This window comes from Carcharhinus amblyrhynchos, chromosome 6, assembly GCF_965287045.1.
Source record: "Carcharhinus amblyrhynchos chromosome 6, sCarAmb.v2.hapA, whole genome shotgun sequence".
Lineage (NCBI taxonomy): Eukaryota > Metazoa > Chordata > Chondrichthyes > Carcharhiniformes > Carcharhinidae > Carcharhinus > Carcharhinus amblyrhynchos.
In genome coordinates, this window is record NC_137329.1 from 24553006 (window position 1) to 24580584 (window position 27579).

The 27579-nt window shown below is 41.0% G+C and overlaps 1 protein-coding gene across 4 annotated transcripts in view; it reads right to left on the reverse strand.

Moving 5' to 3' along the window:
* far1 (fatty acyl CoA reductase 1) overlaps window positions 1–27579 on the reverse strand; it is a 108261-nt gene that overhangs the window by 20233 nt on the left and 60449 nt on the right. For 2 of the 4 annotated variants that reach the window (XM_080190037.1, XM_080190038.1), the window contains exons 6-9: window positions 27288–27332; window positions 24617–24744; window positions 21558–21625; window positions 17681–17852 (exon numbers count right to left, since the gene is read on the reverse strand). In XM_080190037.1, coding sequence (XP_080046163.1) covers window positions 17681–17852; window positions 21558–21625; window positions 24617–24744; window positions 27288–27332 — 413 coding nt within the window. Of the gene's footprint in view, window positions 1–16736; window positions 16909–17680; window positions 17853–21557; window positions 21626–24616; window positions 24745–27287; window positions 27333–27579 lie in introns of all 4 variants that reach the window. The other 2 variants (XM_080190039.1, XM_080190040.1) reach the window with 2 other exon arrangements.

The following is a 27579-nucleotide window of genomic DNA, read 5'->3' on the forward strand; positions in this document are numbered from 1 at the left end:
TCTCAGCAAAATTTAAATTTACTGCAGAGCACCAAGGCCTGTCTATTGATAACTGGTTGGTAACCAAGAATTTTCCAGTTAGAAGAAAACATGGAAAAAATTACGACAGTCAGGTGAGAGAGCAACATCTTTTTTGTAAACATCCCCCAAGGACTTCAAAAATTAAGCACAACACTGAATTCCCAAGGTTAATTTCCAGCCTTGGAGAATAAAGTACAAATATAGTCTCATCATATTTTGTAAACAGCACAAGAATTCCCATTGGTATAGATAGGGTGTCTCTCCATTCTTATAGGGTTGAACAACTGCAGATCAAACTGTCACTAACGTGGGCCCAACCACATATTCCAAATTCTCAATACCATTAGAGTAGGGAAGAAGCTATTGACCCCTTTATACTAGTGTCATCCAGCCCTGCCAATCCCTGGGTCCTTGCCAGGAAACTCCACCAATGTCAGAAGGGTGATCGTACCCGAAATATTTTCCCAGGCAAATTGTGCCAGTGCATTGCAATCATTAGGTCCACATTCCTTCCCTCATTTGGGCTGTCAATGTTTCGGAGCTGGTAGTTTCATTCAATCACTGCTGGCTCAGACATTAAATTCAATGCACCGAGCATGCTCTGAACTTGGAATGGCATCAGTTCCCAATAAAGTGTAAAGTGTCACAGTTCACACAGTTTGAGCGATTGGGACTGTTTTTTTCATCAAAACTGCAATGAATTAGACTTGAAAACTCCACCAATAAAGTTTCCAGCTATTGCTGAACGCTGTGGTTGTGGCTACTGGTTCAGAGCTGTACGAGAGCTCGTTAGACACCAGGCTCCAACAGGCAGCAAACCAGATGCGCCAACAAATTAGAAGTGAAAAAACAATGGTCTTGGAATGGATTGCAGTATCACAGTCAAAGCGATTCTCTTGGAATAATTTTGATTGCTGATGGGGTTAGTAGAGGAATTTCCTGAATATTTATTTCCCAGAAATGGCATTGATTTTTAAGTCTGGCTTCTCGCTGCTCCCAGGAGATTACATGGTCTCCGGGGGAAGACTCTATACATTGGGATGGACAAGACATCATCATTGGAAGGACAGGTGCATCTTTTACTTCTGGAAATAAACATGGAATAAATATGAACCAACTAACTGTGTATTGCTTTACTTGTGCACATTTCACAGCAAAAGAAAAAGGGGGAATAACTGAAGTCTCCAGTAAGGGAGTTGGAGAATGAGGATTGTCCCTAGGCTGTGAGAACTCTTAACCATACATCAGGTAGGGCCTATAGTCAATTCACTAGCCTGCTGATACAAAAAGACTATTAGAGGCTAAAGATCATCAAGCTTATCCCATTCAATAGACAGCATTACTTCTCAGACTTTATCCAGCAATGCTATCTCAGGAAAACCCCATGCAAATGTTCTAAACAAACTTCACACAGATGTGAAACATTGACTCTGTTTCTCTCTTAATCAGTAATCTCTAAACTGTCTGTGCTTTATATGCTCTGTCTGAGGCCAGAACTCTCCATTCACCTGACGAAGAGGCAGTCCCCTCGAAAGCTTGTATTATCAAACAAATTGGTTGGACTAAAACCTGGTGTTGTCAGACTTTTTATTGTGTTTACGCCAGTCCAACGCCGGCATTCTCACATCATGACTACTATCGACACCGCAAACTGCCGGATCCAAGTGGAGAGGATCTCCAAGAAGATTGCGCATATCGACACAGACATCAAGTTTTTAAAGGATTCGCATTTTAATCAGTAATCTCTAAACTGTCTGTGCTTTATATGCTCTGTCTGAGGCCAGAACACTCCATTCACCTGACGAAGAGGCAGTCCCCTCGAAAGCTTGTGAGTATTATCAAACAAATCGGTTGGACTAAAACCTGGTTTCCACAGATACTGCCAGGCCTGCTGAGTTTTTCGAGCATTTTCTGTTTTGATCCCAAGTAAACACTCTGATTCCAAAATGACAGGAGAGCAACATGGCTCCTGATGCATCACAATCGAACCACAGACTCCCTGTGATTGGCAATGTTCTCTCAGAAACCAGACAGGTACTCCAATTTAAAAGGACAGCAAAGAATTCACACAAACTACATCTTAATCTAGGGAATAACTCGATGTTAAGACTGAGAATCAGATAGCACAGAAGAATATTTGCCCCATTATGCCTAGTACAGGACTTTGAAATAGCTATCCAACTAGTCCCATTCATTTTTCTTTCTCCATAGTTCCGAAATTTTTCACACATATATCCAATTCCCTTTTGCAAATTAAAATGAATTCATTTCTGACTTCACGTGATCCCCAAATTTCCAGTAACTCAATCCACAAACCCTGAAAAACCTACATAAATAGGAGTCTGACATGGGTGTTTTTATTAAGGAGTCTCCTTTCAACATTATTATTCTTACAAAACTCATCTCCAAACTCTGTGGCCTAGGGCTCAGTTTCTCCCTCTGCGACTGAATCCTAGACTTCCTAACCCACAGACTGCAATCAGTAAGGGGCAATAACACCTCCTCCATGATCATCCTCAACACCAGTGCTCCACAAGGATGTGCCCTCAGCCCCTTACAATACTTCTTATACACCTATGGCTCTGTGGCCAAATTCCCCTCCAACTCGATTTTCAAGTTTTCTGATGACACCATATGGTGGATCAGATCTCAAACAATGACAAGTACAGGAAAGAGATAGAGAAGCTAATGAACTGGAGCAACAACAATAATCTTTCCCTCAATGTCAAAACAAAGGAGATCATCATCAACTTCAGGAAGGGTAGGGGAGGACATGCCCTTGTCTACATCAATGGGGCGAAGTAGGAAAGGTTGAGAGCTTCAAATTTTTAGGTGTTCAGATCACTAACAACCTGCCCTGGTCCTCCCATGCTAACTCTATAGTTAAGAAAGCCCAACTACACATCCACTTTCTCAGGAGACTATGGAAATTTGGCATGTCCGATACCACTCTTACCAACTTTTATAGATGCACCGTAGAAAGCATTCTTTCTGGTTGTATCACAGCTTGGTACGGCCCCTGCTCTCTCCAAGAAACTACAAAGGGTCATGAACAAAGCCCAGTCCATCACTCAAGCCAGCCTTCCATCCATTGGCTATCTACACTTCTGCTGCCTCAAAAACAGCCAGCATAATTAAGGACCCCACACACCTCGGATATTCCCTCTTCCACCTTCTCCCATCGGGAAAGAGATACAAAAGTCTGAGGTCATGTACTAACTGACTCAAGAGCAGTTTCTTCCCTGCTGCCATCAGACTTTTGAATGGTCCAACCTCGCATTAAGTTGTTCTTTCTCTACACCCTAACTACGACTGCAACTCTACATTCTGCACTCTCGCCTTTCCTTCTCAATGAATGGTATGCTCTGTCCGAATAGCGCACAAGAAACAATTTTTTCACTGTATACTAATACATGTGACAACAATAAATCAAATCAAATCAGTAAAAGCTGAATTTGACTATTCAGTCACCAAGGAACCAGTGGCACTTCTAGACTTGCAAATATGCATCAAGGAACACTTCCAAATGAAACAAAAAGGCCATAAATTACCTTGAAGAATCAAAAGCTGGATTGACATCCTTACCCTTATTGAGAAACTAATTATTGTGTTGAGTTTCCTCAATATTCAGGAATTAAAAAATCAAATGAGTCACTTGAGCAGGAGACAAAGCATGATTTCATGAACTCCTATCCCCACACTTCTTTCCCCCCACACAATCTATGGCCGTCTATAATTTCCTCCTCCCAGTGACACAACTTATTGTGCCCTGTACTGTGACCAACCATGATCTTATTAAAATGGCAGATAGTGCTTGAGGAGCTGAATGCTCATTTCCTGCTCCATGTTCATATGCTTTCTTAACTTGATGATTTGCAGAAAGATGTACAACTCCCTATTCCTTCGGCCAAGTCACGAACATATTTGGCAACAGGCTAAGGGTCCAGACAGATCCTTGGGAAGCACTACTTAAACTTCAGGGAGTGACAATGGGAGCCATAGTAAGGGGAACAGACGTCAGGAACTGAAAATTTTGCTGGGAACAAGTTTTCAAGGTTGTCATTGAAAACTCAACTAGATCATTTAGGGAATAAAACAATATCCCCCATGGTCTGGCCTTTATGTAACTTCAGTCCCACTGCAATATGATTTGATGCTACGAGTGACATTAGTCCCTACTAACAGTTCACAACTGCTCTGATCCAGAATCCAGACTGACATCATAACTTTTCATGTCCTCCTCCACCAGTTTCATCTCAGTGAATTGCTTCATGTAACATGGCCAAGCAAGCCACATCATTGCATCAAAAACTGCTTTGAAATCTGTAAGTTAAACAGGCTACAATGGTTTAAAATGGTGGCTTATCACCACTATCTCAAGGAAAAATATGGATTTACAACAAATGCTGGCAGTGATGCTCGCATCCAATGAATGGATAAAAATAGTCCAGAACTAGAGGGCAGTCTTAAAATTAGGGGCCAGCTGTTTAGGATGGAGATAGAAGATGTTTTTTCTCTCTCAGGGTTTTTAACTTTGTCACAAGTCATACGGTACAGAATAGGCCCTTCAGCCCAACGAGTCTATACTGACAAAACTACACTAAACTCACTTTCCAGCACTTGGCCCGTAGCCCCACATATTATGACGTTTCAAGTGTTTATTCAAGTTTGGAACTATCCATCAGGTGATGATGGAGGCCGGACCATTACATATTTTTGAGGAGGTGGTAGACAGATTCTTGTTAGGCAAGGGAATCAAAGATTATCAGGGATAGATGAGAATGTGGAATTAGAATCACAAAGATATCAGCCATGATCTTATTGAATGGCGGAGCAGGCCCAAAAGGCTGAATGGCCCCCTTCTGGTACTATTTTGTATCTTCTTATAACCAACAGTATGTCCAAAGACGTATTATCAATCAAACCAGCTTTGAACATGATCACGATCATATCAACTACAAAAAGACATTAGAAGTAGATGTATAGTATACTGGTCTAATTGGAAAACTCCACTGCACCTTAGTTTAGGAATCAGCAGCTTCCACCACATCTTTCCAGCCCCTCTTACCATGCGCAAACTGGAAACATAAGCCACAGTTGAGGGCCCACTCAAATGGCATGGCAGCTTTCACAACCTCAGGATGTCCAAAATCATTTTTCAGCTAATTAAGTACTTTGGAAATGTAGCCACTGTTCAACAGTGGGAAACAATGTCCAATTTGTGAATAACAAGTTTCCACAATTAACAGTATGATAATGACCAGATAGCCTGTTTTCGTAATGCTGATGGAGGGATTCAGAGATTGGGCAAGGTCGTCACCCTTCAAAAAATATTCAGCCCTTCTATTCTTTTGTTCAAAGTGAATAACTTCACATGTTCCTACATTATAATCCATCTGCCACCTTGTTGCTTACTCATTTACCCATGCCTATATCCCTTTGCAACCTCTCTGTCCTCCCACAGCTTACTTTTCCACCTAACTTTGTATCATCAGCAAACTCAAATAAATTACTCTGTCTATTCATCTATGTCATTAATATAGATCTTAAATTGCTGAGGTTCCAGAATGGGCATTTGTGGCACTCCACTATTCACCACGTGCCAACTTGAGGAAGTCCTATTTATGCCTAATCTCTGCTTCTATCTGTTAATTAATCTGCTATCCATGCTAAGATATTACCTCCAACTCTATGTACACTTATCTTGCTCATTAACCGATTGTGTAGCACCTTTTTGAGTCTTTTGGAAATGTAGGTACACATTATCAACTGGTTCCTCTTGACCTACCTTGCTAGTTACATCCTCAAAAGAACTCTGATAAATTTGTTAAACAGGATTTCCCTTTCATAAAGCCATGCCCACTTATTTAAATCATACTTAGCTTTCTAAGTGCATTGTTAAGACTTCCTTAATAATGGACTCCGGCATTTGCCCAACAACCGATGCTTGACTAACTGGCCTGTAAACTCGTTTTCTTTCTCCTCCACTTTCGTGACAAGCACAGCAACATTTGTCAACTCCCAATCTAATGGGAGCATTCAAGGATCCAATTAATTCTCGAAAAATCACAGCCAGCGTCCACCATCTCTGCAGCTATCAGAACATAAGAACTAGAACATAAGCAGGAATAGGCAATTCAGGCCCTTGAGCCTACTCTGCCATTGTAATCTCAAGCCCTAAGGTGTAGGTCATCAAGCCCCAGGGACTATCAGATTTTAGTCTCTCTTTTTAACCCCTAGTTTACTATCTATTTCTGGAATTAATTTGTCTTCTACTGTGACACAATATTCTGTTTAGTGTCTCTGCCATTTTCTCTTTTCCCCAAGATAATTTCTCCACTCTTTGATTCTAATGGACTAAGGCTAACTTTAGCTGCTTCCTTTTTATCTATTTATGAAAGCTCTTAAGTCTGTTTTTACTTACTGGCTCATTTACTCATTCTATTTCTTTTCATCAATTTATATTGTCTTTTGCTGGTTTCTGAAACAATCCCAATCCTCAGGCTTTTTTTTCCAACATCATAAGCCTCTTTCTTTTAATCTAATACTATCCCTAACTTCCTGAGAAAGACGCAGAATGCATTTTAATTGGGCAATTTGAACTGTTTTCTTATCCCCCCCATATCTATGTAACTGGCTTTAAATTAAGGTTCTAATTTTTGATTGGAGTATGCCACTTTCAAATTTAACCTGGAATTCAATGGTATTATGATCACTATTTCCCAGTGGATTCTTTTACCGTAACATTACTAATTAACCCTGCTTCATTACACAATATTAAATCTAAAATAGCTTTATCCTCAGTTGGTGCCAAAACACACAAGAAGTTATGTCAAAAAAACATCTGATAAACTTATTCAAGGCCACTCTTGCCAATTTGATTGTCAAGTCTAAATGAAGATTAAAGTCTCCAACAATTATTCCATTGCCATTAGCTACAAGATAAATGTTTTCTTTTTTCTGAAATGGATACAACGTTAAAACAAAGGCTTGCTCTCTGGCTCGCTCCCCGTCTCTCTCTCTGGCGCACTCCGCCTCTCTCTCTCTCTCTTTCTCCCCCCCCCCGCTCTCTCTCTCTCTCTTTCTTTTCAGTGGGTTTTTGGAAATGTTCCAGGTCTGGGAAACCTTGAAAATTTGTTCCAATATTCAAACGACCAATTTATTTTGGGTGTTAAAAAGCTGAAGATCCAGCATCATGTGCATATACTTGCTTTTTGTGCCAAGTCTAGAAGGGGCTGTGTGTATGTTTATAGGATGTTTGATTTGGAACATCATGGACAGTTAGCTGTTAAGGTTTAATAGAATCCCTACAATGGAGAAGGAGGCCATTAACGCCACACAGGCCCTAACCCCATAAACATATTTGCACACTAATCCCCCGATGTTGAGAGGCAATTTAACAAGCCCATTTACCCTGCACATCTTTGGACTGTGGGAGGAAATCGGAGCACCCAGAGGAAACCCACACAGACACAGGGAGAACATACAAACTCCATGCAGTCACCCGAGGCTAAAATTGAACCCGGGACCCTGGCTCTGTGAGGCAGCAGTGCTAACCATTGTGCTGCTATGCTGTGCTGTATCCATGTTTGAATCCAGTAACCGGTAAAAGTTAAGCTATTTTCCTTATATTTTAGCTGTGTTCTTAAATAAACTTTGCTTGATGAAAGCTTCTTGGCGGGTCAGTTGAATCATACCTGGAGTGAAACAACCTTATGCTCACCTGTGCCAAATCCAAATGTAAAAATTTAAGGTATAAGCTATCTTTTTAAAACATCTTGTATCTTCTGGTCTGGGTCCTAACAGGTATTGGAAGTTCCTTTCCGAGGAGTCTTGGCAGCTTGCTGTAGATGGTATGCAATGTAACTGTGGTGAATATTCTATCACACTTCTCTTTATGCCTATGTAGATGGTGAACAGGCTTTGTGTATTCAGTAGTTGAGTTACTCATCACAGATTTGCCAGTCTCTGATTTGCTGTTGCAGCCACAATCGGAGCACAAGAAATAGGGGCAGGAAGCATATCATTCAACCTCCCTGGGCCTACTTTGCCATTCGACTAGATGATTGATGGCTACCGTGGCTGATCATCTACTTCAATACCATTTTCCTGTGTTGTTCCCACGTCCCTTTCTATATTTAATAGTTAAAAATGTGTCTACTTTGTCTTGAGCATTCTTGGTGACTGAACCTGCACAGCCCTCTGGGGTTGAAATTCCCAGGATCCACCAGCCTCTTGAGTGAGGAAATCCTCCTTATCTTGGTCTTAATTAGTGTCCCCTGGTGCTAGACCACCCAGCTGTAACAACACTCCAGGTACAGTCTCATCAAGGCTCTATACAACTGCAGCAACACTTCTTTACTCCTGTATTTGAAATCTTCTTGCACTGAAGACTAATATACCATTGGCCTTCCTAATTTCTTGTTGCGCCTGCCTGTCGATTTTTAGTAACTTTTGAACAAGGGCACTGTTGGACATCAATACACCTCTGTCTCTCTCTCCATTAAGAAATACTCTGCATTTCTGTGTTCTCTACCAAAGTGGATAGAAACATAGAAAATAGAAGCCTTGGTAGGCCATTTGGTTCCTTCAAGCTTGTTCCACTATTCATTGTGATCATGGCTGATTATCCAACAATCTCTCCTCTTATGTCAGTACATAAACACTTGATTTTAAGTTGCTCAGTTGGTTAAAAAGCATATTGATGTTTCATCTAGATTAAAGGATCCGCCTATAAATGCTCAGCTCTATCAAAGTACTATCACAGATATAAAGGTTTAAAGTTTAAAAAATTTACTTATTAGTGTCACAAATTGGCTTACACTGCTGGAAAGAATACCCCGAGGTGTGGTACATTGGCGAGACCATGCAGACGCTACGATAACAGATGAACGGATACTCCTCGACGATCACCAGGCAGGAGTGTTCCCTTTCCGTCGGGAATCCACATCAGGGAAACACTTCAGCAGTCAAGGGCATTCAGCCTCTGATTTTTGGTTAAATGTTCTCCAAGGTGGCCTTCAAGACACACGACAATGCGGAATTGCCATGCAGAAACTGATAGCCAAGTTATGCACCTGAGGACAGCCTCAACCGGGATCTTGGGTTCATGTCACACTATCACATGGCTAAAGCTAGCACGAGGGGGCATGGCTTTAAATTAAGGGGGGGGTAGTTATAGGACGGATGTCAGGGGTAGGTTCTTTACCCAGAGGGTGGTGAGGGATTGGAATGCCCTGCCTGCTGCAGTTGTAAATGCGCCTAGTTTGGGGGCGTTTAAGAGATCCGTGGATAGGTTTATGGACGAAAAGGGATGGGTTTAGATTAGTGGGTCATTGTTTTTTAACTGGTCGGCGCAACATCGTGGGCCGAAGGGCCTGTTCTGCGCTGTAATGTTCTATGTTCATTCCATTTGATATTAGACTCATTTACAAATTCCTAATTTATCCCCCTATCACTCAAGAAATGCAAAATACAAAACTGCCATCAATTCATGAATACCCTGGCCAGAAATTCCTCTCTAACCTCTCAAAGGACAGATTAAGTCCTGTGTTGGTCCAACCCGCAGTTATTTCACACAAAACTCTGTCTTAGTTTCCCCTCTGCCAAACAATTTTCCAAAAACGCACCTAATGACTTGATGAAAGACTGCAGTCAGTCCTTGCTATCAGCACTGAAGTACTTTCCCAAAGTCAATCACCTTCTGAAAGAAGTTAACCTAAAACATGCCTAGCCTCCTTGCCAACAGAAATTGCCCAGACATTGCTCATCTTCTTTGGAGAGGGGAGAGGTAAGCAGAGCTCTTAAGGTTCAGAAAGATAACATGCTTGGCAACAGAAGTTCAGAACCAAGGCATGCTTTTGTGGCAGACTCAGTATACTGCTATCTATTCTGACATCTAGGTCAGGTATGTTTGCAGCACTTGAAGCTATTATGGGCTGACCAGCCAGACCAAGGCGTAACAGGATCTTGCATGGGCTTGAGCCAAAGCTTCCACTTATTTTTTCCTTTTGTGTACAGCCTGTTTATTGCACTGTGTGGTACATTCATAATGGCTATGCAGCCACACATCCATGGAGTTTAGATGGCATGTTGTCTAGGACTCTTACAATTTGGAACAATCACCAAGATAATAATGCTGCAAAGGCAGTGCTTTAATTGCTTCAGTGGGTTTGGCAGGACATGTAGCAGGAAGTGGGTGGTGCTGCATACTTATAGCCTGGGCGGCTTTAGCAATTAAACTCCAACAGGGGCTCCCGCATTCATCTGGGAACCCAATCCCTTTCTGAAACACCATGCACCTAAACTCTAAGTAGGATTGGGGGAGGGGGGAAGAAGAGGAGGGAGCACAAGTGAAGGAGAGTACATTCAATATCTAACTGTGCAGTTTGCAACGAGATCTGCAGCTATCAGAACAGAACCTAGCTGACCAAAAACAAACCACATTAAAAATAACATGCTTAAAAATTAAGATACAGGAAAAAAATAGAAATAACTTGAGTCATTAACCTAAAACTCAAACTCCCCCAGTGACGTCAGTTTGACAATCCCTCGCCTAAGACACTTGATGATTGCACTATTACGAACACAAAATAGCGTCCGAACAGTTTACCGAGTTATTTGTAACCAAAATTGTTGGGGCAGCATGCTGGCACAGTGGTTAGCACTGCTGCCTCACAGCGCCAGGGGCCTGGGTTCAATTCTTGGCTTGGGTCACCGTACGGAGTTTGCACGTTCTCCCTGTGTCTGTGTGGGTTTCCTCTGGGTGCTTTGGTTTCCTCCCACGGTCCAAAAGATGTGCTGGTTAGGTGCATTGACCACACTAAATTATCCCTCAGCGTACCCGTGCAGGTTCCGGAGTGTGACAATTAGGGGATTTTCACAGTAACTTCACTGCAGTGTTAATGTAAACCCACTTGTGACTAATAAATAAATAAAAATCAGCTTGCACAAAAATTTTAAAAAGAGCTTCAATATATTTGATGCACTTCTGTCATCACCAGCATCCTTCCAGCTACACAAGATGATGGACATGCAGTAAATCTGTTGGGAATAGGATAGATTCATGTGGTGCATGTTTGCTGATGTATGAACAGACCAATCTGTGTGAACAAAGTTTTGCTAAAAGTGTCTTGTATCAGGTGTTGCTGCTTTAGATGTTGGTGCCTATTGTGAATCCACTACAGCCACTGATCATCAAGATAGCACATGCCAGCCCACTGGTGGTAATGTCATTTTCCTCTATTGTTGGCAAGTGCCTCACAGGTGAGAAAACTGATGGTTAGGGCCTTCATGTCATGCCTGCTGCATCCTTGAAGAGGCGTTTTGGGCTTTCTAGCTGGTCTTCTGGCTCTGGCTATCTTGCAAAACACAGAAATCCCTGGGAATACAGCAGCCGTCTTCAATTTTGCGGATATGCCGAGCCAGCAAAATTGTCTCTGCTCAACAAGTATTGGGAGATTGGTCTTTTAAAAGACTGGCATATTTATGATTTGCTCCTTCCATGATGTGCTGTGAATGTGCCTCAAAATACAAAAGAAGAAAATTAACTAGCTTTCTTGCCAGCTGCAAGTCATCCATCCTTCACGAGGGTCAGTTTAGCTCAGTTGGTTGGACAGCTAGTTAGTGCAGAGCGATGCAGCATGGGCTCAATTCTTGTATCGGTTGAGGTTATTCTTAAAGGCCCACCTTCTCAACCTTGCCTTAGGTGTGGTGAAAGGAGAGAGCAGCTGATGGTCATCTAGGACTATAGTGAATCTCCCTTTCAGTCATACAATGCAGCGCTGAGAACACAGTTCTCATAAACCAGTACCTGGGGGTCAGCTCGGAGCCAGATCGATGCACATTTCACAAGCTGGTTGGAGGCAATAGTTCCTTTTTCTGTTGCTGAGGCAGGTTGTCTGTCACCTCAAACTTTGCTAACCACTTGCAGAAGGGTGCTATTTAGTGCTCTCCAGGCAACATGATGTAATTCTTTGAAGAATTCAAGAACTGATCCTCTGACACACGTTGGTCCTGTTTCAGCTTCAGAGGAAGATTGAGTTTTGTTCAAGAAACTAAACTTGTGTTTCTTAACTTCAGTTACAGAGCTCTTTCCCTAAATGCTTCTTACAAAAATCTGACATACCATTTGGCATGTCAACCGCATCATCACGGCCAGATCTGTAGGATGCACAACAGTTAATTCTCATGTCACATTTTAAGTTACTGTATTCAACAGGTTTAACAGTTCCAAAATATATATAAAAATTTTCTCTGAAATGCGAAATATGCAGTCAAAGTATGTACTAGAATAAACAATGGCACTGTGCTTGGATACAGTCACCTTTATGTCAGTAGATTTATTCAGGCAATTCTTGACAAATATTTCTGCAAATTTAAGTTTCTACAAATGTCTTCATGAAAGTTTGGACTAGACACTATAAGCAACTGACCACAATCCCAGCTAACAGTCTGAATTGACTTGGGACTAATATTTTGGGTGAAGTTGGCACAAACGATCCAATCTGGTAATGGATACAACAATGGTCATTTCCTTTCTCTAATGAATATTAACATATTACAACTTCAATAGACTCACAACACAACAGTTTGGTTCAACAAACAGGGCATATAAAATGTCTACATATGCCTTGTTTGTGAACTAAACTTTTCACTCATCTGATGAAAGAGCAGCATTCTGAAAGCTCGTGTTACAAATAAACCTGCTGGACTTTAACCTGGTGTTGTAAGACTACTTACTGTGCCTACCCCAGTCCAATGCTGGCAACTCCACATCATAACTTTAACAGACTTATTTTCTTGCTTCCAAGTTCCAATTTAAAAGCTGGAAATGTATCTTGCAGATGGTCAACTACTGTTCTGCCAAAGGGAATTGAGTATTTTTAGTCCTGCCCACTCCCTGCCCCCACCGATCAGCTCCCTGGCTCATTTCGCTCAGTGGCTAGGTAGCAACATTAGCTTGCTGGCTTTGCAGACTTATACTGCAAAAACATGCTACTTGATTTTAGCAGCAGAATCATGGCCTGCAAAATATGGGACTATGATTCTGCAGCAAGGACAATATGGACAGTTTTACTGATGTAAACGGGAAAGGGACACATGGATGCCAACCTCTCATCATCCAAACTGAACAGACACCAATGGAAAATACATTTTAAAGTTGACAGCCTCTCTTGACTGTGACCTTCCGATTGAACCTTGGCTGTTCCACTACCAACTCCTCATCAAAACAGAACAATAAATTAAATATTCCAGCACAGCCAAGCTTCAATAATAGTCCCATGTGGAAGAGAACTCAAACTGCAAAGCCACAACAGGGATGAAGTGGAAGGAATGATTTTTTTCTCATACAGGAATGATTTCTACAGAGGGTCAAATTTGAACCTTCACAGACTACAAAAGATTGGTTTCCAATGCTCCACTGGCACATGGGAATTAACTGCTGGATAAGCTGCATCAGCCAATAACTATAGGGCGGATCAGCTGGAGTTGATCTTTGCCAACTAATGCTATAACTGCTAATCCATCGGCTCAGAGACAAATAAGACCATCAGTGTGTAAACACGGATGCTGACTTTAGATAAGCTCACTTACAACACTGCAGAAGAGGGCTACACTATTGCCAATTACACTCAAAAACAAACACACTTGACACTTAAGCACATTAGAAATGTGAACAAGTTCCCTTTCCAAATCAATCAGCTCCCCAAGTCAACAACTTCATGATTTATTTATCGAGGCTTAGGTTTTGGACATCAGTTGCAGTATTTCTGTGCATATAGCAGTTTTTGGGATGTGTGCAGCACTGGCAAGGCTAATGTTTATTGCCCATCCATAATTGCCCTCAAAATTTATAGCACAACATCCAACTAAAATGCCTCAAAGCATATTAGCATTATGACATTCCAATTTGTAGTTTCTGTCAATTCTGACTGGGGTGATAAACATATCACCCTCCATGTATTGGCCAAAAGTGAATGGCATTGGCACAGTGATTAGCACTGCTGCCTCATGGCAGCAGGGACTGGGGTTTGATTCCTGACTTGGGTCACTGTCTGTGTCGAGTTTGCACATTCTCCCCGTGTCAGCGTGCATTTCCTTTGGATGCTGTGTTTCCTCCACAGTCCAAAAGATGTTAGATTCTCTCCAGTGTATTTGAACAAGTCCCAGACTGTGGTGACTAGGGAATTTTCATAGTAACTTCATTGCAGTGTTAATGTAAGCCAACTTGTGATATTAATAAATTAGCTTAAATTTAATGACTGAGGAGCTAACAGCTTGTGCTTTTTTATCCCTGTAATATCTTACATTTAGATGATTGGCTTTATTCTTTTAATTAAAATTAATTAATAGCACACGCAAGATAAATTAACTGGATAAACCCCCAAGGACATAACTCTTCATTCAGCAGCAGGTGACCTTCCATTCCCATGCCCTTTCACCAAGCCCATATGATTGCCTTCAATACATCACAACAGCACGATCAGGTTAAAAGTAACTAACTCGTGCCTGTGTGTGTTTTTTTTAAATGGGAGGGGGGCGGGGGATGAATTTGAAAGGTCGTTCAGATCATAATTTAGATGCAGCCAATGACCAAACATTACATTTGAGCAGGGGAAGAGAACCAAATTAATTCACTCTGAAATAAGTACGGAGTTGATGCATTATAACAATCAAATTAAATAGCATGCCCTTATCTGTGCTCCCCAAAATGCCTTTTCTCTTCTATGTGCAAACTTTAAATCCCCCCACCTCTCCTACAGTTTTCGTGCACTCTCACATCAGGTCACTTAATCTGTAACATATCAATTTTGGCCTGCATTACTGGCAGTACTCCAGAGAGTAATCAGCTTGAAATCTTTCCGGTTTCTTTCACCCAGGCTGCTTATATTTCATAGAATCCCTACAGTGCAGGAGGAGGCCTTTGGCCCACTGAATCTGCACCAACTCTTCGACAGAGCATCTCATTCAGAACACTGCCCCCTGTTCGATCCCCTAACCGTACATATTTACCTCGCTAATCCACCTAACGTGCACATCTTTGAACAGGGAGGAATCTGGAGCAACCAGAGGAAAATCACGCAGACATGGGACAATGTGCAAACTTCACACCAACAGTCACCCAAGGCCAGAATTGAACCCTGGTCCTGAGAGCCAGTAGAGCTAACCACTGTGCTGCCCTGTACAAAAACGCTTAATGTAGTTTGTTCCAAAATGTTAGCCATCAGCTGATTGCTTGAGCTCTCACAAGTTGGTCCACACAATGCTCAGCATCTTTCACCAAACTCTTAGCAAAATAATACTTGCATCAAAATGCCTTCTGGAGTATGATTTTGAACCATCTCTTCTCTTTCCTAACCAGTTTCAAACTTCCACTCTGCCTGCCTCCCTTGGCTTCGCTCCTATTGCCCAAATGATTGCAATCTTTGCACCCTCTCCCTCCTGTCTCAAATTGGACAGATCCAATTAATGGAGCATTTGATCTGAAACTTTTACTTCAACCTATGCAGTGGAGAATAAATTCAAGTCCTTCTCAACTACAGCAATTTATTGCTCAAGTTTGACAACTTAAAAACAAATAAGTACATTTCAGTGCATTTATCCTGCATTCTGCTCAAGAGTGAGCAGTATTACACCACTCATTTCAAATTGTACCACCATGGTGTACAAATGTTTAAATAAGCTATAACTTTTTATGGGATTGAGATAAAACTAATTGAAAGTTAAAATCCCTCAACATTTCAGCTTTCACAAAGGTGCTTGGCAAATGGTGTGTTTTTGAAGGGTGGAAAAACAATGGATCAGCAGGCTTTTATTGTAAAATAAAAATTTCAGTTAAGAAGTTAAAGCACAGGCTCTGCCTGATCCTCCAGAGGTACACAAAGATGTAAGAGATCCTGTGAAGAGTTAACTCACGTCCCAGCTCATAGCCCACACTGAACCTACACTACAAATTAACAAACCATCTGTTGTCAACAAAATTTTGCTTGTGTCCAAATTGACTTTTGTATTTACCTGCATCAGTGGCACAAGTTCAATTTCTTTCTTTGTCACTCAAAGGCTTTTGAACCTAAAAGTAATTTCAGCAGGTTAATTGATGGGAAACTTTGCCAAATGAACCCAATCAATTCCATGCCAGAATTTGATAGCCATGTTTTAGATAGCCCTACTGTAGAACATAAAGCATTAAATTTCTAAAAGTCCTTCCTATCTTGCCTTATATTTTCCTTCCTTCCCATTCCCCTAATTGTGTGTGATTTCACCTATCGAGACAGACAGAAGAGTGATGCCATTCTTAATGCAGCTGGTAGCAGAGGCCTGGAGTGGCTGGTGTTTCAATTTTTCCCTCCTTCCCTTCCTCCAAACTAAGCACCCTTCCTCCTCCCAGAACCACCATGACCATCCGGCCAAGTTGAGAAAAGTCACCATTTGAGGAAGTGTGGGTTTTATACTCTGGCTCATTATTTTGCCGTTACATTACGGTGCTTCTGCAAATGCATTGCAACTTTATCTTGAAGATCCCTAGTACGATTTGAAAGGAGCACGTAGGAGGAACATGCAAGTTATATGTTTAAGATTAGTGTACCAATAGCTACCTTATAAACAAAAACACACAAATGCAAAAAGTTAAACAGCATTAAGAATCATGCCACTAAAACCCATGTTATGTGAACTCCCAATACAAAGGCTATTCTCCGCTGAACTCTTCTTACCGGGGTTTGTGACCAGTCAGCCTGAGAATAGCATCATACAACAATGCAGGTACTGTATGACTGACAGCAATCCAATACTGATGCAAAATAGGGTTGGAACGAAGGTTTACATTTGGGCGTCTCAATGCCCGTTCTAAAGGATTCATCTTGAAGGACATATTTACATGATACTCTGCAGAGAAAATAAGCATTACTGTTGTTTTGAACGAAGCGTACCAGACACTCATGGGAGAGTGAAGCATTAAAGGAAAATTCCAGGCTTCAAAGTCAAGCTGCAAAAACATTCCCACCATTTTGTCTACAAATCCACAGGTTTCAAAGTGCATGCTTCCCATTCAGCCATGTTACATCAGATCAGGTGCCATCACTATATTTCCACCCTAAAGTTAGATCAAATGGCTAATGTTGCAAATGTCTTTTGTTATGGCTCTTAAAATAATACTTGCAATTCAGCTCTGAAGAAAGTTAAATTGAATTGCAAGACAGTTTCTCCATGTCTAGAGGGCATTAGAAAATCAAGTGGCAACGGGAAACAATTCACTCACAAAACTTATTCTCTCACCCCAATACCCAGTTAAGACTGAAATTTGAAATGTTACACTAAATTAAGCTAAATGTACATTAAACATAAGTGTTATGAAGCCTGCAAAGTTCCTTCAAATATGTTACTAACTCCTAAACACTAAGTTCTAATGATTTCAACAGCAGGTTAAATGAGAACATTTTCTTGCATGTCATTCTATACCATCCTTCCAGGAATGAGAGAGAGACACTTGCAGATCTCCAGTGGATGCTACAATTAGCTGTCACTAACTGTGGAGGCACTTTACACAGCAGATAGCTAGGTGGAGACAATAGCTCAAGAATTTTAAGTAGAACCAAAGAAGAAGCCTTTGACAAAACAGTTAAGGATACAAGTACAGGGGAAAGCTAGCCACCATTACCTTGGTTTTCTTCCAGTAAGCCTGAGGTAGACATCATACAGGAATGCTGGTGCCTTATGGCTTACAGCAATCCAGTAGTGATAGATCAAGTGATTGGAGGTTAGATTTACGTTAGGCCGTCTGAAGGCCTGCTCGAGAGGATTCCTCTTGAAAGTGGATATTACATGGTATTCTGAGGAAGAAAAGTTGCATGACAGTATAATTTGCTACATATGCTCAAAACCTCGAGATGCCAACAAAGATTTAGGGCTGTGAAAGAAGCATGAGACCCACTGCACACATTCTCTTTGGTCACCACAAAGTGGCACTACTGCCAGAAATTATATACTTTTGTATATATTATTCTTTCATGAGATGTGCATGTTGCTGGCATTTGTTGCCAATTAGAAATGGTATTTTACTGGGCAAACAGTAACTTGACTGCTGCCATTCAACAACCTGTTTTGTGTTCCAACCCAATTTCAAATCAATTTAATATTTATGCCACTGTTGCATAAAATGAGAAGTTCAAAATAAGTGAATTCACCAATGCAATTTTACTAGGTTCTGGCTGTACTACCACTTGATTGAAATTCAGTTGGAAACAATAAAAAAGTTGGAACCAGACAAAACAAGATATACCTGGACTGAAATTCTTTTTTGAAAGAGTGTAATGCCAAATGACCAACCAATACAAAGACAACAGGGTATTTCAGAGCTTCAGTCGGCCCAGTGCCACAAGAAATGAAGCAAGAAGTTTGTTCACCGACCACACAACCAAATATAACGAGACTTGAACACACATCCTACCAGCTGCAGGAAAACTAAACAAAGTATCTCAAACTATAGCAGTAGTTATTGCAAACCATATAAATGAATGGGGTGGCTTTGCAGTTGGTTTTATTAAGCAAGATACTGCAGAATAATACCATGAAATGATCAGATCTGGTTCGCTAATACTCTTTTAAGGAAGATGATCTGCCGTCCTTACCAGGTCTGGTCTATGTGCAGCTCCAAACACACATCAATGTGGTTGACACTTAAATGACCTCTGGAAGAGCCTAGCAGGCCATTCAGTTGTACAATAATGGGCAACAAATGTTGGCCTCGTCCAATGAATGAGGGAAAAAAACACTTCATAGGATGTAGGCATTGCTGACATGGCCAACATTTATCATTCAAGTAGGTGGTGGCAAGCCACTCTCTTGAACCACTGGAATTTGTGTATTTCCATAGCTCAATAAGGGAGCGAGTTCCAGCATTTTGACTCAGTGATGATCAAGGAATATATATTTCCAAGTCAAGGTGAAAACTTGGAAATGGTGATGTTCCCACGTACCTAATGGCCTCACCTTTTTAGATGTGGGAGGTACAGGTTTGGAGGGGGGGCTGTTGAAAGAGCATTAGCAACTTGCTCCACTGCATTTTATAGATGGTAGACATTGCCTCAGTAGTGAGGTGAATGGATGGCACATCAATAAAATAGGTTTTGCTCTGGACAGTTCTGAACTTTCTTGTATGTTGTTGTAGCTGTACTTATCCAAGTGAGTGGAGAGTATCCCATCACAGTCCTGATGTGTGCTTTGTAGATAGTGGAAACAGGAGGTGAATTGCTCAATAAGAATCCCCAGCTTCTGACTTGTTTCTGTAGTCACAAACTTTGTGTAGCTGATTCAGTTTCTGGTTAATGGTGATGGATTTGATAATGGCAAAGTCAAGCAGTATTAAGGGGAAATGCTTGAACACTTTTGTTGGAAGTGATTACTGCTTGGCATTCATCTGGCATGGATGTTTCTTGCCACTTCGCAGTCTAAACCTGAATTTTGCCTAGGACTGCTATGTTATCTAAGGAGTTGCAAACTGAACATTACTGAACACTGTGCAATCAGCCAACATCCTCATTTCTGACCTTATTTTTGAAAGAAGGTAGTTAATGAATCAGCTAAAGATTGTTGGACCTAGAAGACTACCCTGAGGACCTGCCGCAGTGATTTCCAGTGCAAACATGATTAGACTCCACCAAGCAATCATTTTCCTTTATGCTGGGAATGACTCCTCTCAGTGGAGTTTTCCTCCAATTCCACTGGTTTCAATTTTACTACGGTTCATTGCTACCACACTTGGTCAAATGCTGCCACAATGTCAAGGGCAGTCACTCGTTCACCTCCTTTTCCATTTTTGGACAAAGGCTGCAATGAGGGCTGGCATTCTGTGGTCCTGGTAAGTCACAAACTGAGGGCTGATGTACATGCTCTTGGTGACTGAGAGTGGCTTACTGTGACACACGCTAATGATTTAGAATACGCTGATGGGGCAGTAATTGATTGGATTGCATCTGCCCTGCTTTTAGTGGACAGGACAAATGTCAGAAATTTTCCACATTGTTAGGTAGATACCAATGTTGTAGCTCCAATGGAATAGCTTAGCTCGAGGTATGATTAGTTCTACAGCACAAGTCTTCAGCACTGCAGCCAGGATGACGCTGGGGCCCACTGTGTTTGCTACATCCAGCTGTTTCTTGGAATCACATGGAGTTAATCAAATTATTAAAGACGGGCTTCTGTGATGGTGGGGATCTATGGAGTAGGTAAATGTGGACCATGCAATTAGCATTTCCAAATAAGATGCGCCTTATTTTTGGCAAAACAGTCTCATTGGTCATAAAAGGTGCAAATAACCTTTGCCAATTACATAAAACAAGTACATAGCGAACTGGCAGGTATTTTCGCTTCCTGCCCGATTTGTTTCTCTAAATTCTGTGGTACTCTCATAGAGCAATACTAATGCCATAGCCTGAAAATATCATGACAGACAGACAAAAGTGGATTAAAAAAATCTTCCAACAGCAGAAAGATCATGGGAAAGCTGGCTACATTCCTTCAAATGCAACTTATTCTTGGCATTACATCATATGTCTCAATCTCACTCACTCTGTGTGGCATAATCAATTTTTCATCTTAACCTATGCAGCTTAACAAAAAAAAGAGGCCACCTGCATCTAATCTGAGGTGTAAGATGAGAGGTGTCATTTAAAGATTAAAATCATTGCCACCTGCTGAAAAAGTTTGATGTATTTTAAGTACTAGTTAAGTTCAAACTACATCTGTAGTAGCGGGTCAGTGACCATTTTACTCAAAAACCAATTAATACCACATTATAACCCAAGCTTTTTGAATGCCATCAAGTTTGAAGGGCAACATGGGAAGATCATGCAAGAGAAACCACCACCTATAAACCTGTTGCACAGGGGGAGAGTTTTAACACAAAACAGTCGGAAGGCAACAAAGTGGATGACTTAAGCCTATCTTGAAATCTTACGATATGATTTAACCGAAGAAAAAGAGAATGCAGCAAGTTTAAAAAAAAATTCCGGATGAAAATTGCATTTGGTTAATAGAGGAAAATAAATTTGAATCTTAGAATTTTCAATATTCAGCTCACAACGTTAGGATAAACCCAAAATGTGAAACTCTACTTTTCAACCTCATTGTACTGTTTAGTTTGTAGTGGTGACTTTCTTTTCTGTACTAGCAGTGCCAAACAGGCAATTAGCCAAAAAATAACTGGACATCAATGGTTTAGATTATCAAATTCCATGGGCCATGAGACCAAAACAGGCTTCCAAATCATGCGGGAAAGCTAGACATGCATCAGGTCATGTACACTTGACATGTGGTATGTAAACTTTTGGTAGTCTCAATTCTCCTCTTGCTTCATTTCGGTTAGAAAATCTCAGAGCTGCTGTATGCATAGTTATTAGTCCAGTACTACACCTCACGATGTTACACTAGGCAATGATACCACTGAAATAAAGTTACACGGTAAATAAGTTAACTGCAAGCATTTAACATTAATGCAACAGAACAAATATCGTAAAACAATAAACCACGTTTCATACCAACTTCACCCCAGTGGAAAGGATTGGTGCCACCTGTGGTACAGTTGTAAATTAATATGTTTCTTGGCCTGAAAAGTAAAAGTACAACGCAAGTAAATTTAATTTCTTTGAGAATCTGAACAGTATTCACCTCAAGTCTCTCAGTGGCTGTAAGCTACAACCAATATACAACATTTGGGGGGGTGGGGGGAGCGGCGGTGTCATGACTGTGCATCAGCAAATTTCCTTGAGAAAAAGGAAAACAAAAGATTCAGCAACTATGGGATGCTTGAAGGATTCTGACTGTAACGTCTTGGGAGCTACTGAGAATATGAAAAAATGATCTGAGTGGGCAAGTACAAAAAACAACTGAAAATCTCATGGACTGGTAATCTTTTTCACCAGGTAATACAAAGGGATTAAAGCTATGATTCAGCTTTGAAAGCACCAGTTGCCATAGAATTCCTACAGTGCAGCAAGTGGTCATTCGGCCTATCGAGTCGACACCGGCTCTCCGAAAGAGCCCAGACAGACTCATCCAAGGTTGGAATGAACAAAGGCTCCTTGCGCTGTAGAGCAGCAGCACGAAGCACGGTGCCACCTCAGAAGAACCAAACGGAAGATGAGACAATGCTTCCAACTTATGTGCTTGTTTTGTGTAATTGGCCAAAGTCATTTTCACCCCCTATTTGCCACTGAAGTACTGTATTTATTTCTGGGCACTGCACTTCAGGGAAGTTGTTTGGGCCTTGAAGAAGGACAGCGCCAATCTAGCAGAATAAAACAAAGAAAAAAATCTATCATTAACGAAGTCTTAAAAATGTCTGTAGAAAAATCAGATAAAGTTTTACAAAAGGAAATTTGGATTGACAAATTTATTAGTTATTTAATCAAAAAAAAAACTAACAGTTAAAGGGGGTCCAGTAGATAGATTTCCAAAAGGCATCTGATAAGCTGCCACACAAAAGGTTAGTATGCAAGCTAAGGGCTCACTCAGTTAAGGGCAATATATTAGCATGGATAAGAGGATTGGTTCACAGAGGGCAAGCAACAAGCAGGGATAAATTGAACATTTCAAGTTGGGAGGCTGTGGCTACAGGAGTGCCACACGGATGAGTGCAGGGCTCAACTATTAACAATACATATTAATGATGAGATAGAGAGACAGAAAGCAATGCACCCAAGATTGCAAATGATACAAAACTAGGTGGAGAGAATAAAGAAGGGCTATAAGAAATATAAAAGCAAAATAGCGCAGTTCTAGACATCTGAAGTAAAAACAAAAGTGCTGGAAAAAGTCAGCAGCATCTGTACACAGGAAAACAAGAGTTACCATTTTGAGTCCAATATAATTTCCTCAAAATTCCAAAGGTGCTGGCAGACCTGCTGAGTTTTCCACAACTTTCTGTTTTTATTTCAAAGAGGCTAAGTGAATTGTCAACAAATGGCAGATAGAATACAATGTGGGTAAGTGTAAAGTCATTAACTTTGGAAAAGTAGAGAAGTGAAATCTCTTTTCAAGAAGAGGTAGGACCTGCAATTGCTGAAATTCAGAGGGATTTGGATGTACATGTACAAGGAACACAATGTTGGCATATAAGTACAGCAAACAATTAGTAAGACAAATGACATTTTGGCCCATTACTGCAAGGAGATTGGAGTACAAGAATAAGGAAGCCTTGGATGGCATGGTGATACAGTGGTTAGCACTGTTGCCTCACAGCATCAGGTTCAATTCTGGCCTTGGGTGACTGTGGAGTTTGCATTTTCTCCATGTTTGTGAGGGTTTCCTCCGGGTGTCCAGATTTCCTCCCACCGTCCAAACACGTGGGTTAGGTTGATTGGCCATGCTCAACTGACCCTAGTGCTGGGGGGATTAGCAGGATAAATGCGTGGGGTTACAGGGATACGGCCTGGGTGGGATTGTAGTCAGCACAGACTTGACGGACCGAATGATCTCCTTCTGCACTGTAGAGATTCTTTGAATAGCACAGAGCTTTGATGAGATCACACCTGTGTGTAGTTTTGGTTTTCATATGTAGAGGACATACTTTCGCATTGGAGTCAGTACTGCAAAGTTTCACGAGATTAACACCTGGGATGAGGCTGATGCGTAAATTGGGCCTCGTAGGAGCTTAGAAGAATGAGAAGTGATCTCACTGAAATGTACAAGATTCTGAAGGAGTTTGACAGGGTAGTCACAGAGAGATTGTAAAACACAGTGGCACAGTTTCAGGGTAGTGGGGCAATCATTTCAAACTGAAATGAAAGATGTCATTAATCAAAGGATTATGAATCCTTTGAATTCTGAATTCTGGGTTGTTAGACGTTCCATTGTTGAATGTATTGATGGTTGAGGCAGACAGACTTTTTATTTAAAGGAATTAAGGGACATGACAACTGGGCAGTCAAGTGGAGCTGAAGCCAAAGATCAACCATGATCATATTACATAGCAGAGCAAACTCTTACTTCTTTTTCTGATGTTCTTTATGGGACTAAAAGTGTTGAATCATAAAGCAGGTTGCATGAACTAGATTTAAATTCCACTGATTATAGCAGATTAAGGCACAGTCTCGTTGAGGTTTAGGATGATTGGAGGAGTTGGTAGTCTAGACAGAGAAACTATTTCCCCTAGAACAAGGGGGCATGATCCTAAAATTAAAGTTGGGCAACTTGGAGGTGAAGCCAGGATGCATTTCTTTCACTGTGGAAATATCTTCCTCAAAACGCTCTAGAGGCTGGAAGTCGATGAAAATTTAAAAATTTGAGACTCTAAATTCTATCAAGCAAGACCGTTAAGGCTTACAGAGCCAAATCAGGTTGATTGGGATAAGATACAGATCAACCATGATTTAATTGAGTGCCAGAACAAACTCAAAGGGCTAAGTTACCTTGTCATATACCCATGTTAAAGAGGCACAAAGTGGCAAACCTCCCAAGTCTGAATATTTAACATGCATGATACCCATTTCTTTCCCCAGACACAGATGGGGCAAGTACTTCGAACAGGGAATACATGCCACAGAGTTTTTCCCCCCATTAAAGCTGCAATAACTACATCAAGATTAAGAGGAGTCACCTGCTGTACCTATGAACACCCGAATACCATGCTGCTGCCAGAGTCATGTTTATAACCACATCCACTGGAATCAGGTCTGCCACTGCACTGTTTGATGCTCTCATTGTGCGAAGGATTCCTTTTCCAGCCTGAAAGATCAACCAATTAGATACAGGAGAGGAGAAATAAAGTACAATTCAGAAGCTATTATAAACTTCAACTTACAATATTGTAAGGAATCAACAATGCTGCATTAGCAAAGTGATGTTTGCAACAGCAGAATGCTGTTCTTTAAAAACATTACAGAAAAGCAGTTACGAAGATGCATTACCTACACAAGTGCAGGATTTGAGTTGTACACAATTTTCTGCTGTGTCCATAACTGGTAAGGCTGTGTGATGGGAGCATGCAAGCAAAATGTTGGTACATTTGTGCTATTAATTCAATGGCAGTGTTTGGATGATGCTAGATGAATTTTAGCAGCATCTCTGAAGTGCACTCAACACTGAGGGAGTTTGTTTTGATTGCACCTTTAAATATGAAATTCGGCACAATATGAACAAGAGTGGACCATTTCACCCTCAAGCTTGTTCCATGATTCAATGAAATCACGTCTTATTCACAACCTAACTCCAAACACTAACCTGAACCATATCCCTTAACATCTTTGGTGAACAAAAATCAATCAGTATGCTTTAAAACTGATCTAGCGTCAATTAGTACTTGCAGAAAGGAATTCCAAATTTCTACCAGCCTTATGCGCAGAAGTCTTTACCAATTTCACACCTGGATTAATTTGTAGACTATTCCCACTATGCCGGGATGTTCTCAACCCTTACTCCCCTCCCAGCCAGTGGAAATAATTTCTCGTTCTCTCTGTTCCTCTAAATATCTTGAAAGTTTCAGTCAAATCAGCCCTAACCACCTAAACTGCAAAAAATCTAACTGTACTTTGTATGATAACTTCTGTTAAGATTTAACCCTTGGTATCTGGGTATCATTCTGTTAAATCTATGCTGCACTCCCTCCAAGGCAAATATATCCTTCACAAGATGTGGTGCCCAGAGCACCTCACAATACTCCAAGTGTGGCTAACCTCAGCTTTGTATTCAGCAGCTGACATATATCCAAACTGGGGGAAGTTAGGCAAACACAACCAGCTCGTACACTGTACCCAAGGGCAGGGCCAAGCTCAATCCCCAACGCTAGATACAGAGTGAAAAATTTCAAAGCTTGGTTGCAGTGCGTCACATCATAGATGATCGACCTCTGGGGGCACAAAATCATGTCTGCACACTCACTGGCCCTACCCTGAATGCAGACTCCTTCCTTCTCCATTGCATCCATCAGACCAGGGAAAGAAATGAGCATTGTAAAAATAATGTGGGCAACTTGTCTAAATACATACCTAAAAATAGAGATGACGGAAGAAACTTCATAATTAAACTGACCATGGTCCAAGTCTAATTCATGTGGAATTATGGATTATCATAGAATCCCTACCGTGCAGGAGGCCGCCATTTGGCCCATCAAATCAGCACCGACTTTCTGACAGAGCATCTTACCCAGACACTATCCCCATGGCTCCGTGTATTTACCCCAATAATCCCCCTAACCCACACATCTTGGGACACTAAGGGGCAATTTAGCATGGCCAATCCACCTAACCTGCACATCTTTGGGCTGTGGGAGGAAACTAGAGCACCCAGAGGAAACCCACGCAGATAAAAGGAGAATAAGTAAACTCCACACAGACAGTGACTCAAGGCTAGAATTGAACTTGGGAGACTGGTCCTGTGAGGCAGCAGCGCTAACCACTATGTCATTATGTCTCTATTCATTAAAGATAATTCACAAAGGCAATGCATGCAATCTTCAAGGCTCCAGTATTTTCTCATGTTAATTAGTTCCTGAAACACTTAATAGATTATAACAAGATACTGTCAGGTTTTATGTTGAAACAAAGACATCAAATACAAAACTGTAGAATACATTTTTTATTTATTCTTTCCTGGGATTGGGGGCATTGGAGACAAGGCCAGCATTTGCTGTCCATCACTTATTCTCTTTGAACTGACTGTCTTGCTAGGCCATTTCAGATGGCAATTAAGGGTCAACCATATTGCTGAGGGTAAGCAGTCACATGTAGGCCAAGCCAGCTAAGAATAGTGGATTTTGTTCCCTAACCAACATTAGTGAACTGGATTGGTTTTTACAACAATCAACAATGGCTTCATGGTCACTATTACTGACAGTATACAGCAGCCACTCACCTGATGAAGGAGCAGCACTCTGAAAGCTCATGATTCCAAATAAACCTGTTGGGACTTTAAACTAGGTGTTGTGAGGCTTCTTACTGTGCCCATATTACTGAGACAAGCTTTTAATTCCAGATTTTATTTTAATTGAATTTCAATTACACCAGCTGCCATGGTGGGATTTGAACCCTTGTCCCCACAGCATTAGCGTAGGCCTCTGGATTACAACTCTGATCACCGGGACATGCAACGTGAAGTGATACTAGCACAGTAGCTGATGTACTGAAATGGATATCACATGGCAGCATTAGCAAATAGGGTATTGAGTTATAAGATACAAGCACTTTATTTTGTAACTGAACACAATACACAATGGATAGTCTGTTTTATGTAAAAGATTTGAGCACCAAAGAAACAACATAAATATTACTTACAGCAATGAAAAGCCCACTAGGTCCATTGAAATTATCAATCCAACCCTATTTGCCGAAGACACAAGAAAGCAGATGGAAAGATTTTAAGCCATTTAGAACATGCTCACATTTAACATGGTGTGAATCTGACTAAATATCCTTTCCTAAACTACATCACAATGATTATTGAAAAACTCTTCAATATCAGAAAGGGGCAGAAGTCTTCCTAAAGCTATAAATCATTAAATACTGGAAATAGAGCAACAAGTAGCCTTGCACAAACAAGTAGTACCACTCTGACACAGCAAGATTA